Here is a 17,094-nt window from a genome sequence, read left to right on the forward strand (position 1 = left end):
GGGGGCTGTGGGTGCAGGGGGTTTGGGGGGGGCTGTGCAGCGGGTGCTCCCTGGAGGAGGCATAGGGGGACGTCCCTGCTCTGCACCTTCATCAGGACCCAGGCCAGGCTCAGCCCCACACCTTGGCCCCACAGCGGCATGGGGGCTGCCCCACAGCTCTGCGCCTACCGCCCACCACCAGGCCACCAGGGCTCCCATCCTCCCAGGAGGGGGACCCTGGGGGCAGCGGGGCAGACCCTGCAGCTCGGGGAGGGGGACACAGTACTGGTCAAGGGCAAATGTTCCAGTTGGATCCCACGGTAAAATTAGTGGGGGAGAAAAAAGATGGAGGTGACAAGCCAAACCCTGGTGCTGCCGTGCTGGGGTGCTGGGGGGAGAATTTGAGCAACGGCGACGCATGAAAAGCTGCAATCAAATGAGCAATGGCATCAAAAGGAGGAAAAAAAAATAAATGTCACTGTGTAGTAATCTAAGCAGCGCTCAAAATTACATAATTCCTCCAAAAAGTGACACTCGTGTCCCAGAAAGGTGCTGGGCTCGGTGGCAGCGCTGGGATGCGCCCGCCTCAGGCACCAGCACAAACACCCCAGCAGCTCCAAGGAGGTCTCAGATTCCTAAATTTGAGGAATCCAAATTTAGATGCTCTGAAAGAAGGTGCATTCAGCCCTCGAGCCATAAGGATTTTTGTCTCATAACAGCAGGTTTTGGTGTAAGCGCAGCTCAGAAGGGCCTCTGCCACCTCTCGGAGGCGTGGGGAGGGCAGGAGCCCCCCGGCCTTCCCTGTGCCCACCTGGCACGTGGGAGGAAGAACTGGAGAGAGGGTACTAGCCCAGAGCGGTGCATCATTAGCCCCAACTGGTCCATGTGCTGGGATGGCCCCGTGCCCACTGGATGGGGCGCAGACCACTGTTCTGCCACCCCTGACCTGCACTGGGGTACAGGTGGCAGCCTGCTGGCTCCTGGGGGCCACTGCCCCCCCCTCCCCCCCCCCCCCCCCATACCAATGAATCAGACTTCAGCGTCTCATCATGGAGCCTTCAAGCCCTCTGTGAGGAGGAGGAAGAAATCGCCAAGATGAATCATCCCCACCATCCCCGGGAGCGGGAGTCGGGGGGCGGCGAGCTGGGGGGGCAGCTGCCAGCAAAGGCTGAGCCAGGTGGGGGGAGCTGGGCTTGGGGGGTGGTGAGTGGGGCATCCGTCCCCCCATGGACGGGGGCCTCATGCCCTGCCAGGGCTGTGGGGAGCAGCCGGTTGACCCCCTGGTGTAGCCCCCCTCCCCTCCCCGTGCCACTCTGGGGCCATGGGGCCATTTCTCAGGGGTGCCCCAGCACCCACAGTGGGGCAGCTGCCCTGCCTGGGGCTGCGTGGGGGCTCACAGGGCAGAGATTGGGTCAGACACGTCAGAACCGCCCCCCCTGGACCCTCCCCGGGGTGGCAGGAACCAGCTCCCAGTGCCCACCCCATCACAGGGTGTGGGGGCAACCGCAGCCCCAGCCCCGGGCAGCACGATGCCCCATGGCACTGGTGTGGGCATCACGATGGGGACATCCCAGGGGACACCCTGGTGCCCCTGGGGTGCCTGCACAGACATCCTGGCTGGGGTCTCACTGTGCAGGTCCAGCAGCAGCCCCCCAGCTTGTCCCCCTCTTCTCTCAGCCCCTTGCCTACATTAAAGCCCCTTTGTGCCACTCGTGCCAAATCCCCCGCTGCCGTCGTGCCAAATCCTCCGCCACCCGACGTGCCAATCCTCCGCCACCGACGTGCCAAATCCGCCAGCACCATCCAGCCCAAAATAGCCACGGGCTCACCTGAGCAGGGGCGGGGGGGCTGGGGCTGCTCGCCTGCCCTCATCCCACTGCTCCATATTAATGAGCCCCCTCCTCCTCCTCCCGTGCCCGGCTCTGCAGTCGGGGCTGCTGCCGTACCTGAGCGCAGCGAGAGGAGGCCACCGGCGCTCGGTGCCAGCCGCCCCTCCGCCATGGCCGGCTGCTCCCCCATCCTCCAGCTCGGGCTCTTGCTCCATGCCGCCTGCCTTTGCCTGGCCCAGATTGTAAGTCTTCTGCTTGGACCCCCTGCGCCGGGCTGGGCTGGGGGACGGAGAGGGGATGGAGAGGGAATGGTCGCCATCTCCCCCGTCGCAGATGCTCGCTTGCAGTGCTGAGCATCCCTGGGACTTTCTGCTTATTTCCCCAGCACCTTTCCTTCACTTTTCCCAGGAATGTGGGGGGTGGGAGCAGCCCCCAGCCGGGACCCACAGCCCCAACCCACTGGGGACCTCTCTGTGCCGGGATAAGGACAGGGCTGGGCTGCATGCCTTGAAATTTGGGAGTTATTAGCTAAACAAGTTGAGCTTTATTTTCCCCTTGGGGTAATGATGGGGGTCTCTCTGGTGCTTCCCTCCCCAGCGGCTGCCAGATCTTCTGCCTCCCACCACCAGGAAAACGCTTATTTTCTTCTGCTTTGCTGGGACACGCTGCGGAGCTGGGCTGAGGGGGGCTGAGCAGTACTAAGGGGGGTTCTGACCCTCCAGGGACTGCCCTGGGGCTCTGTGGGGGCTTGCTGAGGGGCAGCAGGGAGGAACACCAGCGGCAGAGGGGCTGGGGGTCCTGGTGGGCTCTCGGGACTCACCCATGGGCAGGAGAAGATGTATCAGAAAGAAGTGAAGGCAAGGTGTCCCCCTGCTCCTGGGGTGAGTGATGCGAGTGGGGCAGGCGGTGCTCCTCCTGGGATCCCATTTGTAAAGAGGAAAAATCTCCCTGCCTTGCAAACTGCAAAAATCAGATTTTCAGGAAAGATTTTTGGAAAAATCTTCTCATGTGGCTCCTGAGCTGCCTGCCGGCACAAACAGCCTTGTTGTGGAGAGCTGGGGTGGGGGTGGGGGCAGCTCCCTTCCTAAAGCAGCCCCCCGGGATGCCCATGGGCTTGTGGTGGCAGGGTCTGGCCGGGGCAGTGGGCTCGGGTCGGAGCAAGAGGGACGTGGGAGCTCTTGGAACTATTTGGAACCATTTGGAAATCATTGGGGCAGCACAAAGGTGTCATTCATGGGTGCTCCCAGGGACCGGTGCTCGCTCCCACCCCAACCACTGGTTTCGCTTCCAAGGTGCAGCCGGGGCTTTCCTGGTCCTGTGACCAAACCAGCAACACCTCTCATGCTTATATATTTCACTTTAAAATAAATAAGTGACAGAGGAGTCGCAGGCATGCAGCCCCAGCCAGCCTGTCTGGTTTTCATTTCCAGGAACACCAGGGGTTCGGTCTCTGGGACTGGAGTCTCTTCCCCCCAAACACACCGTTAGGATAACAGAGATTTCTTTGCAAAGTCGCTCCTGCGGAGCCCTGAGCAAACCTCAAAGCTGGGGCCAGGCTGCTCGGGGAGCTCCGCTGCCGCCGGCTGAATGGTGCTTTTGTGTGATGCTGTGGAGTGGTGCTGTGGGCAGCGAGCCAGCCCAGTGCAGGAGCACTGCTCTCACGGAGGGGCTCGAGGGTCCCCGTTTCGTGCTGGAGCTTCAGGCACCTAAATCCTGCTGGTGTTCTTCGAAATCCCAGGGCTGGGTTGTACCCCCAAGACGAGAGGGGCCTTTGCAAGCGCTGCCATCGCCCCATCGAGACCCTGCTCCGTCGGGGCAGGAGGGGGGAACGATGGGGTAGAAACTGGGCAGGGGATGGGGTGCTGGTTATGGCAGCGTGGGGGAAGATATCCTGGATTTCTGCATCCATGCCCTTGCTGTGGGGCACGACCTGTGGGGAGGGGCAGAGCTCTGATGCCTTGGGGTGCTCATTCCATCCCAGCTCTCTGGAGGCAGGTCCCCAAGCACGTGCTGGTGGCAAGTGCTGCGCCCTGGGCTCCCCTTGACCCCCAGCATCTCTTGGGGTCCTGCTGCTCCTTCCTGAACGTGGGTCCCATCCCTTTTTCCCCTTAGCGAGGGCCACCGGGAGAGCCCGGCCCGCGAGGGCCCCCTGGTCCCCCAGGAGTGCCGGGAGCTGATGGCATTGACGTGAGTATGGCGCAGCTGGGAACCTGTGCGGGCTGGAGGGGGGGAGGGAGGGGACCTGCAGCACAAAGAGGGACATTGTGTCGGGGCAGAGGCTCGGCACAGGGCAGAGGATGCCGATGCCGTGCGGTTCCCGCACTGTGCTGCTCCTGGGCTGGGGCAGATGGAGCATCCCTGGCTTTGCCAGTGGCAAAGTGATGGCAGAGTGATGGCACTGGGGAGTGTAGCTCCTGCACCACCCTCCATCCACCTCCCCAGCATGGCAGCCCGTGGCCGGCCTCCTGGCCACCTTGGGAAATGGGGCCTGAAGTGGTTTTTGAGGAGCACAGTGACCGGGAGGTTTCGTTGCAGGGTGCTCGGGGCACCCGTGGCTGGGCAGTGGAGATGCCTGGAGGGGTTAGGTGCAGGGATCAGCCCAGAGATGCCCAGTGAGGAGGGGGATCCGGGGGCTGGCGGGGAGCAGGACACCCAGGTGAGGAGTCCTTAGAGCAGCGATGTGGCTCCGGACCCTCCCCGGGCTGTGGGGAGGGAGCCTGAACAGAGGGGAGATCTGTGAGCCAGCAGAAAGTGCCCTTTCTCTGAGACTTGTGCCCAGGGTGTTATTTTAGTGTTATTTATACCCAGAACAGCCACAGCCCTCCCACAACCCCAGCACAACCCTCTCTTCTCAGTGCCGGCCCCATCCTGACCTGGCTGCCACGTTGGGGGATCCAGCATCTTGCTCTGGCTTGGGGAGGTGGATGGGGGACATGGGTCCTGAGCCCTCTGTGCTGCCGGGCCTGGCTCTGTGGGGTGACAGACCCCTTTTTACAGCCTTCTTCTCTTTCCCCAGGGTGACAAAGGCCCTGCTGGAGCCCCTGGGTCCCCGGTAAGTACCCATGCCTGCCCACAGCTCCCCAATGGTCTCTTTCCTTCTCAAGGAGCAACTTCCAATCTGCCCCTACACCTCTCCTCTTTTAAAGGGTGTCAAGGGGGAGCCTGGAGCCCCTGGTCCAGACGGATCCCCAGGGAAGCCGGGCATTGACGTAAGTACCACCCCCCCCCCACGCCCACCCCAGCATCCCTGGCCACAGCCCCCGGGTCACAGCAGGGTCCTTTTCTGTTGCACATAAGAAAGTGCCAAAATCCTTTGGTGTGGGAGCTGAAAGCACCCTCTGAATCACAGCAAACACAGGCAGAGCACGCAAAGGGCTGCTGCCACCCTCTCCCACTGCCCAGGCTCCGAAAGTGTCCCCCCCCTCCACCCCACGCAGGTGAGACCTGTGCCAGGAGAGCTACAGCACGGCACCGACACCCCTGAGCACAAAAAAGCTTTTCCTTGTCCTTTACAGCAACTGCTGCCCTGAGCCCTGGTTCAGCTCTTGTTTCTCCCAGAGTAAATCTGGAGCAACCCCGTGTCCCACTCCCCTCCCCGGAGCCACCCCCTTGGCACCCACATTGGTGGCATCAGTGACTTCCCCACTGTCCCTTCCCCAGCAGCAGCAGAGCCCAGGGCAGAGGTGGTGGGTAGAAAGGGGGCTGAGCTGCCCCCTTGCCCTGCCTTGATGCAGTGCTGGGCCAGCTCATGGCCCCACGCTCCCCCGCCCCGGGGTACGCAGGGCTGTGTGATGGGTGCCTGGGGAGGTTTGGGTGCCTGTCCCCCATCCCCAGTGCAGTGCTGCACGGGTGAGCACCTGTGAGCACCAGAAGGTGCTCATCAAAAGGAAACCCAAAATACAGAGTCCTCTTTTGAGTCTCTGGGCAGCACTTCATAAATCTTTGGGGGTTTAATTATCCTTCAATAATAAATGAATAGAATAATAACTATCATTACAAGCATGCATTATTCATCCAGGCTAATCTTCCTGCAAAAGAGGTTGGCTCCCTTGAATGTGGATGCAGAGCAGAGCGGGGCTGGGGGGCTCTCCACCCGTGTCATGCCCGGCAGCGTGCAGATGTTAGCCCGTGAGTGATGCTCAAGCCGTCAGGCACAGGGATCCCAACCTGGCAGGAGTGCAGCCCTCGCCTGGCTGGAGCAAGGGACAGGGGAGCCAGGGAGTGACTTGGAGTTGATATAATCGAGGTCACGGATGGGCCAAGCTCCGTGCTGGGGCTGGGGCAGCTGTGCAGGATGTGCCCAGCAGTGCCAGGGTCCCTGCTGAGCCCCGGTGTGGGGTCTCAGCGCAGGGCAGCTCCCAGGGGCTGCAGAGCATTGCTGCGAGGTTCTGTGCCATCGGGGCTGGGGTCCAGGCACTGGCTTCATCTCCAGGTTTGCTGCCTGATGTGCGCAGCAGCGATACGCACAAATTCCCTGCTAATAACCCTTGACCCCTCATGATGGAAAGAGCCCCAGCAAAAACGCCTGGCTGGAGAGCAGAAGGGCTGGCGATAACCTCCTGCCATCTCTCCTCTTGCAGGGCCTGACGGGAGCGAAAGGGGAGCCAGGGCCCATCGGTGGGCCAGGAGTTAAAGTGAGTGAGGGGCTGCTCCGGGGCAGCCGCTCCGGGCTCCCACCTTCCCTGCCCAGAGCCTGGCCAGGCTGGGACCAGCCCCGCCACCGTGGAGGGGGTGCACGGATGCAGGAATTGGGTGATGGAGTGTTTGGCAACGCGGGGCACTGGGGCTGGGGCCAGGGAGGGATGAATTTTCGCAGCGGATCAGGGCTTGGCAGAGCCAGACCTTCCTGTTTCGGCTCTTGACTCTCGCCTTCTGTCCTGGCAGGGCCAGCCCGGACTCCCAGGGCCACCAGGGCTCCCCGTGAGTATTTGCCTTTCCTGTGGGCACCAGTGATGCGCCCGCTCCTGGTTCCAGCACCCACTCCCTCAGCACCCACGAGTGGGGTGGGAGCGGAGTGGGGATCCAACCCCATCCCCCCAAGCTGCATCCTTGGTGGTGGCATGGACATTGCCCTGCTTGGGGCAGGAATGCTGGTGGTTTTGGGGGAGTTGGACAATTTGGACCAACCGTGTCTTTCTTCTTGTTGCAGGGTCCTTCGCTGCCAGGACCACCCGTAAGTGCCATGATTGTGGGGCTGGGGTGGGTGGCCAGGGACCGTGCCTGGAGTTGCACTGGAAAAGTTCAAATCTCAGCAGCCCCAAAGGGAGGGTCTCAGGGCTTGAACTCTCTCACCTGGTCAATGTCTCTCTTCTCTTTAAGGGGCTTCCAGGCCAGGTTGGCCTTCCTGGAGAGATTGGAGTGCTGGGACCCAAGGTGAGGGGCCAGGAGGGGGCATGGGAAACCCCCTGCTCCTTACACCAGCATCCGCTTCTCCGCACTTCAGGGCTCCTGGGGTAAACAGGGATGACCCCATAATGTCGGAGTGGGGTCCTACAGTGGGGACACAGGGCCAATGGACTCTGTGCCTGCAGCCAGGTCCCCTCATGCCATCCATCCCCTCCTAGCTCATGGCTGGGGGATGCCCCAGTTCCTGCTGTGACAGCCTGGGTCTCTGGTGCTTCGTCACCCTTCTCCACCCCAGCTCTGGCAGTACCTGCCACCTTCCCACCTGCTAAATCTCCTTTTCTGGGATTGTTCTTTTTTAGGGTGACCCCGGACCCGATGGCCCACGGGGTCCCCCAGGCCCTCCAGGGAAACCTGTGAGTATCTCCGCAGTCACCAGCATTTTCTGTGGGAGGGAGAAGCTTCCACCCTGGCTCAGCCCCGGGCTGGGGCTGGGACTCAGGCTCTGGCACCCACCTCCTGCCCCGTGCCTTGCTCCCTTCCCTCCCAGGTGTAACATTCACCCCTCCTGTAAAATACTGCTGGTATTAACCCCTGGATGCTGACGGTCTCCTTCCCTCCAGGGCCCCGCGGGACACATCCAGGGAGTGGAAGGCAGCGCTGATTTCTTGGTGAGAGCTGCCATTACCTTGTCCCTTCCGCAGGCTTTTGCAGGGTAATGGCCACTGGAAGGACGTGTGCTGCCCTGGCCTGAAATGCAGCCACCAGTGTCATTTGGTAACTGGGGGCTTGATGGGGTGGGGAGGAGCAGGGTCCCCAGCCGATACTGTGCTGTGAGCAGTGGGTCCCCTTGTGTCACCGCACAGTCCGGCTTCACTGCGTGGTGTGGGAGCCTGTCCCTCCCAGCATGGCTTCTCCGCAGCCTCTGGGTCCTTTTCCAACTCAGTCTGTGTTCTTCTTCCCCACCAGTGCCCGACCAGCTGCCCACCAGGTCCCAAGGGCCCCCAGGGACTGCAGGGGCTGAAGGTAAGGGAGCCTTGGGGCTGCCAGGGAGTCAACAGGGACTGTCACCTCCAGTGGGCTGTGCCTCAGTGGAGGAGCCTTCCCCAGCCAGGAGGCACAGGGAGCTCAGGAGCTGCTGTGCTCCCCTGGGAGCACGAGGACATGTGTGCACAGAGAGCCCTGGGGACAAAGGTGCTATGGGAGAGGTTCCCTGCAGCTCCCCAGCTCCTGGCAGCCCCTTCCTGGGGAGCGAGACCCTGTGCCAAAGCCCCAGCCCCTGCCGTGCCACTGCCAGGCTCCCTGTGCTGCAAAGCCTGGAGGATTAAACCCGGTGAGCATCCCCACTGCACTGCCTTAAAGCTGTGGGATGCTGAGCCCTGCCATATCACCAGCAGGCACCCCAGGGTGGGACGTCGTGGGCAGGGTGACTCTGGGTGATGTGGCCATCAGGGAACTGCCTCAGCCCTGCTGCTCTGCCCAGGGATGCTCACGATCTTCCTCTTTGTCCCTAGGGACACAGAGGCCGCCCCGGTGCCCTCGGGGAGCCCGGCAGGCAGGGCAAGCAGGTGAGTGACCTCTCCGGCAGCTTCCCGGCAGGAGCCAGGTGTGCCTGCCTCTGGGGGAGTGGGGCTGGACCGGAGGGCATGGGGCTTTGGGAAGAGCAAGGGGGAAGGAAGGAAAGGGGTGGGAGAGAGGAGGGAGTTCTAGGGCTGGGAGACAGAGGGTGGGCAGGGTGGTCTTTCCACAGTGGCTCCCTGGGAGGGACACTTGTCCCCATCTGCCAAGTCCAGTTGAGGGGGTCTTGGGTGCCCAGGGTGGTTTGTACCCCTGCTCCACCCCGACACTCACCTCTCTTATCTCCATCCCTCCCCAGGGCCCCAAGGGTGACGTTGGCGTTTCTGGAGAACAAGGCATCCCTGGCCCTCCGGTAACATACTTATTTCTCTTGGCTGCTCTGCCCTCCGCGTGCCCCAGGGGCTGGGGGCAGCCAGTTTGTGCTTGGCCCCAGACACTTGGGGATATGACCCCAGCGTGTCTCTGCTCCTGGGGACCCACTGCTGGGACCAGAGAGAAACCTTCATCCCATCCATCTTCCTCCTCCCAGCCATGGAGCTGGCACCAGGAGGGTGGCAAAGCTGCATCCTGATGGATCCCTGAGCACCTCGGTCGTTGGCACATGTTAACATGGATAACACATCGGCCAGGGACAAGTTGCTCATGTACACTGAGCCCCCCTGACCCCACCTGAACGGGGGGTGCAATGTCCAGCGCACCGCGGGGGTGTGGGGATTAAAGCTGTTTGAGCTCGCTGAGCGTTTAGAAGATGAAAAGCAATTAAGGGGCTGAGCCCCTCCGGTCTGGGAAAGGGCAAAACTGCTTTGAAGCCAAGAGCTTTGGTGGGGGAAGCAGCACCAGTTTGGGCCCGTTGCTGTTATCGAACCGACAGCTGGAAAGGCACCTGGTGGGGGGCTGCAGAATTAGGAGCGAGCGGCGGGACTGCAATACCTGGCATTTGGCAAAACCGGCTGATTGCCAGTACCGGCTTTTCCTCTAATTGCGGCTTCCCCCTGGGCTGCTCCTGGGGCTGTTTCCAGCTGAACTGGCTGTTGTTTCCTTCCCCGCAGGGACCGCAGGGCTTGAGGGGTTACCCTGGGATGGCGGGACCCAAGGGCGAGACGGTGAGTGCCGGTGGGATGCAGGGGCAGCTGTGCCTGGCTCTGGGGGCAGGGGGACCAGCTGCCGTGGCGATTCTTCCCAGCCTGGCGGCTGCTTCCCAGGAGCATCACTAACGCGGCTGTTTGGCCGTCCCGGGGAGCTGGATGCTGCCTTTTGCTAGTGGGGTCAGACCTGGCTGGGATGGGACGAATTCACCCCCACCCCATGCTTTCTTTGCAGGGTCCTGCTGGTTACAAGGGGATGGTTGGGACCATTGGAGCGGCTGGGCGGCCGGTGAGTGCCCTCCCTCATCCCACGGGCTGTGGGGCAGGTGGGGGACCCCACACTTCACTGCTCAGCCCCTGTCTTTCTCCTCTGCAGGGCAGGGAAGGCCCCAGGGGACCACCCGGGGACCCCGGTGAGAAGGGAGATCTGGTAGGTAACCTACCCCATGGGGAGGGCAGCGCTGTGTGATGCCAATGCTCCCTTTTGCCCCACTCCCTGGCACGGAGCGGGGCTCTGCTGGGGTACCCTTGGTGGGCATCTCCTCCCTCTCCCAGCTCCGTATCCTGCACCAAGAAGGCAGCTGGAATAATAACGCTGGCTCTCTCCTGTTCTAGGGTGGTCGTGGCATCAGGGGCCCCCAAGGAGACATCGGCCCCAAGGGGGAGAATGTAAGTACAGCCAGCGGCACCCCCACCCACATCTAGGGCTGAGCCCCTTGCAAGGGGAAAATCACTCTGTCCTGTTTGGGGCCATCCTGCCTCCTTGCACCCTGGCTCAGCAGAGGGCTGGAGTGTCCCCACCACGAGCTTTTTGCACCCACCATGACCCTTTCAATCCCTCTCGGAGGTGTCAGACTGAGCGATTCTTCCCCCTTTTGCAGGGTCTCCCGGGCATTGATGGCAAAGATGGGACCCCAGGTATCCCAGGCACGAAGGTGAGCTGCTGCGGGCAGGGGCTGCCGGGTGCTGCCTGCACCGGGAATGGGGAATGGGCATGTTCCTTGTACCAGCACTTGCTGGAAATAACTGGGATGGCAAGTGGCATAAGGTCCCCACCCTTGTTGTGGCATCTCCTGACTAGCAGAGTGTGGCTGTCCCCAAGGGGTAAAGGGCAGAGTCCCCCTTTGACCAGGAGTCCCTTGTCCCACCCATGGACACCTCATTTCTGCATCTTTCTCCATCACATGGTAACACCCTCCCTGTCCCTTGCAGGGTGGCATGGGACAAGCCGGCCGCCCAGGAACACCGGGACACCGGGGACAAGCTGTGAGTATGGGAGGGTGGGATCCCCCCACCCAGGCAGGTACCCCCATTACCAGTGGGGTGCACCCCCAGCTGCGGGTGATGCCAGGGTGTGGGGCCAGCACCCAGCACAGATGCTGCCGCAGGGCAGAGTGCTGCCTCCGGTGCTGTGCTCAAGGTTTGATCCCGGTTTTATTTCTACAGGGCTTGCCAGGGCAGCCGGGAAGCAAAGGTGGCCCAGGAGACAAGGTGGGTCTGGGGCAGCCAGGACCAGAGTGACCCCCTCCCAGCGTCCTGCAGCCCTGTTCACCCTACACGGTGCTGCGGCAGCTTCCACGCTCCATCCCTAAGCCCACAGCCTTGTCTGCATGCTGTCCCCTCCCTGTCCTTGCTGTCCCTGAACCCCCTGTTTCCTCATTGCAGGGTGAAGCGGGTGCTCGGGGCCATCCTGGCGTCACCGGTGCCCCAGGGCAGATTGTAAGTACAGAGGGGTCACCATGTTCCTCCCGGGCACGGTCTGGGGGTTGCTCTCTCTCTTTCCCCTCTATTTGCTGTCAAACAGAAAGCAGATTTGGGCATTTTATCCTCCCCCTCAACCCCCCTGCCCTTTCTCCTCCCTCTGCCCCCCCAGCAGCTTCCTCACGGGGGAAGCCCTTGGGGCCACATCCAGCCCTGCATCCAGCACCTCCTTGGCCATGCGGTGCAGTGGCAGCCCTTGGCGTGGCTGCAGGGGACAAGGACAGGGCCACACGTTCCTTGGGGAAGGATGAAGGGCAGATGACGGCATGCAAATCCAAAAGAAGCAGCTGGTCTGGGGGCTTTAGTTGTTCTTTGTTTTTTCCTCCCCTCTTAGGGTGAGCCTGGACCTCGGGGTGAGCAGGGACCGCCGGGTGTCCCTGGGATGAAGGTGAGTCCGGGGCACCGCAGGGTTTGTGGCACTGCCAGGAGCTGCCCCTGACTCTGCTCTCTTCCCGGGTCTCCACAGGGTGACCGGGGCGAGCGTGGCCTCGTGGGCCCCCCCGGCGAGCAGGGAAAAGCGGTGAGTTGTGCCCGCAGCCGGGCTGGGAAACGGGCTTCGCCTTGGCACAGCTCAGGGATGCTCAGCCCCGGGCGTGCGGCTGGGGAGGAGGGATGGGGACAGTGGGGCATGGCTGGCACCGCCTGCACCGACCGCTTGCTTTGATCGTGGCCGGGGTCAGTCACGCGCCCGTCCCGCTGTGCCTGGCTGCCGGGGTGAGGGATTAGCCGATGGGGCAAGTAGCGTGGGGATTAGCGGTCCCAGGGCCATGCTGGGTTTGCAGCCCCAGCTGGGAGAGGAATTTCCTCCCAGCCCGGTGAGGGGCTGCCTGGCCCCTCTCAGAGGCTTTCCCAGGGTGGAAAATGGCCAAAAAGCAACCTTTGTCCCTCTGGCTTCCTGGGGGATGGGGCCCCATCCATGGCGAAGCCCCCTGCCTTGACACAGCTGGAGGGGAGGCTCCTTCATCATTTTCTGAGCTATCCCCCCAAGAGGCTGGATTCGGGGCAGGTTGGGATGCTGTGGGGCAGCCTGGACCACTGGAGGCAATGGGGAGCTGCTCACCCATCTCATTGCCATGGGGAGGATGCCCTGATGGGGGAGGAGGGTCTTCCCACTGCCTCTTCTCACTCATTTTTCTCTTTTTCCTACGTTACCTTGATTTCTAGGGGCCGAAGGGTGAGCAGGGTCCACCGGGGATCCCAGGACCCCAAGGTTTGCTTGGAGTCAAAGGAGACAAGGTGACTGCTCCCGGTGCAGGAGGTGGGCTGCTCTGGGGTCCAGCTCAGGGAAGCTGCGCTGAGCTGGGCTGACCCCCCCTTGCCTTTCTCCAGGGCTCCCCAGGGAAAACCGGCCCCAAAGGCAGCATTGTGAGTACATCACCCTCGGTGAATTGGTGGGGAATCGCTGACACCCACGTCTAACAGGGCTGACACCCAGCGACACCATGCACTCTCCATCAATCCCCCTGGCATCCCGGTGGGGCACAGCGGGTGGGAAGGGGGTTAAAGCGGCTGTGGGGGAGGTGGGTGCTGGCAGCGAAGGTTCTCATTTCTCATTGCCTTGCCTCTAGGGAGACCCCGGTGTTCATGGCCTGGCGGGACTGAAGGGAGAGAAGGTGGGTCCCTGTCGGTGGTTCCTGGGCTGGGGTGGAGGGACATGGGCTGGACAGGGGTCCCTGCCCACGCTGGGGTCTCCTGCCCAGCACGGCCCCAGGCACTGCAGCACTGCACCCCAGTGCAGCTGCGGTTGCACTCCTGGCTTGTCTTTGTGCCTCCCCCCACCTGCACCTCTAAATTAATGCCGTCTCCCCATTGCATTTCTCGTGTCCTCTGTCCCCAGGGTGAATCGGGCGAGCCAGGGCCGAAGGGACAGGTGAGTGACGGGGGGCTTGAGGGCGAGGGGCTCCCCATACCTTTGTGCTGGGTGGCTCTGCAGGAGCTGCAGCTGGAGGTGATCCTCCTGACCAAGGCAGTGGTGATCCATGGAGCTGGTGCATGCTGCACACTGGTGGCCTCAGAGAGTATTTTCTCTGGAGAAGGGCTTCAGTGACCACGTTCAGCCCTGGATGTGGGTTCAGACCCTCTTTGGGGTTCAGAGCCTGGCTGCGGTGATTGGTACTGGAAGCCTTGTGGGTCTCAGGGCAGGGCTGAGCTCCCCACTCCTGATGCCGCTCTTCATCCCCACTGCAGCAAGGCATCCAGGGCGAGCTCGGCTTCCCCGGCCCCTCGGGGGATGCAGGAGCACCCGGCGTACGAGGCTACCCGGGACCCCCTGGCCCACGAGGACTCGTTGGGGAGCGTGGTGTGCCGGGGATGCCAGGCCAGCGGGGCATAGCGGTGAGTACGCCCAGCACCCCGCATCCCCTCCGCGCCTCCCGCACCACGCAGGTAGTGCCCCTCTGCCATCGGCTTGTTCAGCGCTGCAGGTGAATTGCCTCCCACCTTTTCTTACCAACCCATTCCTCTGGGAAAAGGCTGCCCTTTGGCTCAGGAGCTGCCAGTGCTCCCCCATGAGCTCTCCAGGAGGGCTGAGCTGCGATCCTGCCTTTCTGGAAAAGAAGAATTAATTATTTCTCACTGCATACAGCAGCAGCAGCAGGCTTACCTCCAACATGTGCCTTTGCAGCCTGCCTGGGGACAGAATTTTTCCATAGAACCCTCCTTTTAGACTTGCAAAATGGGACTGCAGAAAGTTAACGCTGGGAGCAGGTTGTAGCATGGCCAGGCATGGTGTGAGCTGGGGCTGGAGCACTTGTCCTGGGACCAAGCAGGAAAAGAAGAAGGGTGGGAAGGTGGCACTGGGTGCAGGGGGGTGCTCTGAGCTGGAGGGTCAGGATGGGACCAGCTCTGCGGGTGCAGATGGGGACAGAAGGAGCCATCTCCCTTTACGGCATGTCCCTCCTTTCACTGCTGGCAGGGTCGGGATGCCGGGGACCAGCACATCGTCGACGTGGTCCTGAAGATGCTGCAAGGTGAGGGGGCAAGTGGGGCACCGCTGGCCTGGTGGCTGCCTCCGTGTCCCATCCCGCATCCTCTCTCTGCCCTACAGAGCAGCTGGCAGAGGTGGCAGTCAGTGCCAAGAGAGCTGCCCTGGGTGGAGTCGGTGCCATGGGACCCCCTGGACCCCCCGGTCCCCCAGGGCCACCTGGTGAGCAAGGCCCACATGGACCCATGGGACCTCGAGGCGTCCCCGGCATCCTGGGTGCTGCTGGGCAGATCGGCAACGTAGGACCTAAAGGTAGGTGGGGGGTGGTCGTACCCACACCATGCCGGACAAAATACCCTCCCTGGGGCTGATACTGCTTCCTCCTGCCACACTTGACCCCCACCCCAGTCCCTGAGCATGGGCAGCCCCCTCCCCAGCTCTGCAGGGTCTGTGTTTCAATCTGCAGCTCCTGCAAGTCCTTCCCTCCTGGTTTCTTTCCCTGCAGGGAAGCGAGGCGAGAAGGGTGAGCGGGGAGACACCGGCCGTGGCCACCCAGGCATGCCAGGACCCCCGGGGATCCCAGGTAAGCCCCCCTGCCCCCAGCATGGACCACAGGTCCCTGCTGGGCAGCACAGCCCTGCGCCCCTTGGTGGGATGAGGAACCCAGCAGTGGTTCGGGAGCTTCTGGCCCATCCCTGCAAACCTGCATGGGTTCATCCCGCACATCTCTGACCTGCAGCGCCCTTTGCTGCCTCCTCGCTGCCCACAGCTCTGCCAGCTGCTCTCCTGGCCCCTCGGCATTGCTCGCTTAGAATCATTTAGGTTGGAAAAGACCTTTGAGATCATCAAGTCCAACCATTACCCCAGCACTGCCAAGTCCATCAATAGACCACGTCCCTAAGCACCTCATCTACATGTTTTTTAAACATCTGCAGGGATGGAGACCCCACCCCATCCCTGAGCAGCCTGTTCACTACCCTTCCAGTGAAGAATTTTTTCTTAATATTCTAAATCTCTCACGGTGCGACTTGAGGCTCTTTCCTCTTGTCCTGTTGCTTGTTGCCTGGGAGAAGAGCACTTGCCGTGCTGCTCCGCTAACGCATCCCCATCCTCACTGGCAGCGTTCCCTGCATCCCAGCCCCTGCTCTGCCCCGGCACAGCCTGGGCTCAGCACCCACTCACCTGCTGAGGACCACGCTCCCATTGCAGGTCTCCCCGGCATCCCTGGCCACGCGCTGGATGGCAAGGCTGGTGAGCGGGGCTTGCCGGGCTCCCCGGGAGAGGCTGGCCGGCCGGGCTTGCCGGGTCCCACTGGCTTGCCGGGCTTCTGCGAGCCGGCCGCCTGCCTGGGAGCCTCGGCGTACGCCGCTGCACGCCTGACTGAGCCCGGGGCCGTCAAAGGACCCATCTACTGAAGAGGCACCAGCACTGCAGCAGACCTGGCTGGCAAACCCATGCCAGGGCTGGCAGCAAAAAGACCAGAAAACTGCAAATCCATAGGGAGCGACCTCTGCCCATCCCGGCTGTGGGAGGGTGCTGGGCTTGGGGCAGCTGCCAGAGGGGAAACGCAGCCTCGGGAATTTAATTTGGTGTAGGCATCACCCCCCTGCCACAGCTGGGGGGACGGGGAGGAATAAAGAAAGGTCACGCCAAGTCCTGTCCTCATTGCTGGGGTTCATTACCTGCCCGCCCTCCGCTCCCTGTGCCCCTTCCCAAAGAAATAAATTCTCTTTTATACAAACCCTCTCACTGTTATGTCCTGCTTGGTGCTGAATCGGCTCATTGCTCATTTCCTTTTTCCCCCCCTCCTTTTTTTTTTTTTTAAGAAAAAAGAACAACCAAAAATTGTGTTTTGATAATTTAAAAGACTTACCAGATCCAGCCTTCTTCACTGCTGGGCACTCACAGAGCTGTAAATCTTTGTAAAATAGGATTATTTTATAACTATGAACAGAGACCCACCAACTTTTTAAAAAATGGACAATAAAAATTAGATGAATTGTCAATGAACTGATGTGTTGATTTCTTTGCATTAAACCAGGACTATACTGGGAAGGGGGATTATCTGAGGGCTGAAATTCCCTTTTCTCTTGCTTTAAGGCTCTTATTGGGTGTCTCAATTGCTCATTCCCATCCTCGAGGATGATTTCAACTGCTCCATAGGTTGCTTAAGCAAAAACTCATTATTTTTTTTTTCTTCTTCTTGCACCACTGCAAATGTGCAGAGGAATTTGTTGCCCCTGAACTCCCTGGGTTGGAGACTGGGTAAAGTTACCAGAAATGCATCGGGCACCTTCAAGTTAGACCAAGTCGGCCCAAGGCCCCTCGCAATCAAATGGGCCAGAAAACTATTAGCAGCCTTGCAAAGGGTATTGATCTTTTAATAGTTAAAAAGGAAGCCTGCGGCTCTAAGAGGATCCGCAGGTGTCTTTCTCATTATTGCCATCGACAGCAGAAAGGATTAAAGCTGTGTGGCGGGAGCAATGGGGCTTCGCTTTGTAAGATAAATAAAAATCAATTTTTGTTTATTAGCAAAGCATGTTCGGCTTGGCAGGGTAACAAATCCCAGGGAGTGGCGGTGGGAAACGCTGGCTGT

The 17,094-nt window shown here is 61.1% G+C and overlaps 1 protein-coding gene across 1 annotated transcript; it reads left to right on the forward strand.

The window, feature by feature from the left end:
* Window positions 1–1,871: 1,871 nt before the first annotated feature.
* On the forward strand, window positions 1,872–16,508 carry COL9A2 (collagen type IX alpha 2 chain). The gene is made up of 32 exons (XM_056332094.1): window positions 1,872–2,050; window positions 3,921–3,995; window positions 4,825–4,860; window positions 4,955–5,017; window positions 6,389–6,442; window positions 6,693–6,728; window positions 6,958–6,981; window positions 7,128–7,181; window positions 7,514–7,567; window positions 7,775–7,822; window positions 8,121–8,177; window positions 8,666–8,719; window positions 9,028–9,081; window positions 9,779–9,832; window positions 10,050–10,103; window positions 10,191–10,244; window positions 10,430–10,483; window positions 10,696–10,749; window positions 11,027–11,080; window positions 11,261–11,305; window positions 11,480–11,533; window positions 11,910–11,963; window positions 12,042–12,095; window positions 12,740–12,811; window positions 12,905–12,940; window positions 13,144–13,188; window positions 13,413–13,445; window positions 13,763–13,909; window positions 14,490–14,544; window positions 14,622–14,810; window positions 15,004–15,081; window positions 15,708–16,508. Exons 1-32 carry the CDS (start codon window positions 1,979–1,981, stop codon window positions 15,911–15,913), a joined length of 2,073 nt encoding a protein of 690 aa, XP_056188069.1. The 5' UTR covers window positions 1,872–1,978; the 3' UTR covers window positions 15,914–16,508.
* Window positions 16,509–17,094: the final 586 nt, after the last annotated feature.

This window comes from Falco biarmicus, chromosome 3 (genome assembly GCF_023638135.1).
Source record: "Falco biarmicus isolate bFalBia1 chromosome 3, bFalBia1.pri, whole genome shotgun sequence".
NCBI classification, from domain to species: domain Eukaryota; kingdom Metazoa; phylum Chordata; class Aves; order Falconiformes; family Falconidae; genus Falco; species Falco biarmicus.

Coding starts and splice junctions, on each gene's coding strand:
- COL9A2 (XM_056332094.1), top strand. CDS start 1,979: ATGGCCGGCTGCTCCCCCATCCTCCAGCTCGGGCTCTTGCTCCATGCC. Junction 6,982..7,127: donor CTTCGCTGCCAGGACCACCC/GTAAGTGCCATG, acceptor CTTCTCTTTAAG/GGGCTTCCAGGCCAGGTTGG. Junction 9,833..10,049: donor CGGGACCCAAGGGCGAGACG/GTGAGTGCCGGT, acceptor CTTTCTTTGCAG/GGTCCTGCTGGTTACAAGGG.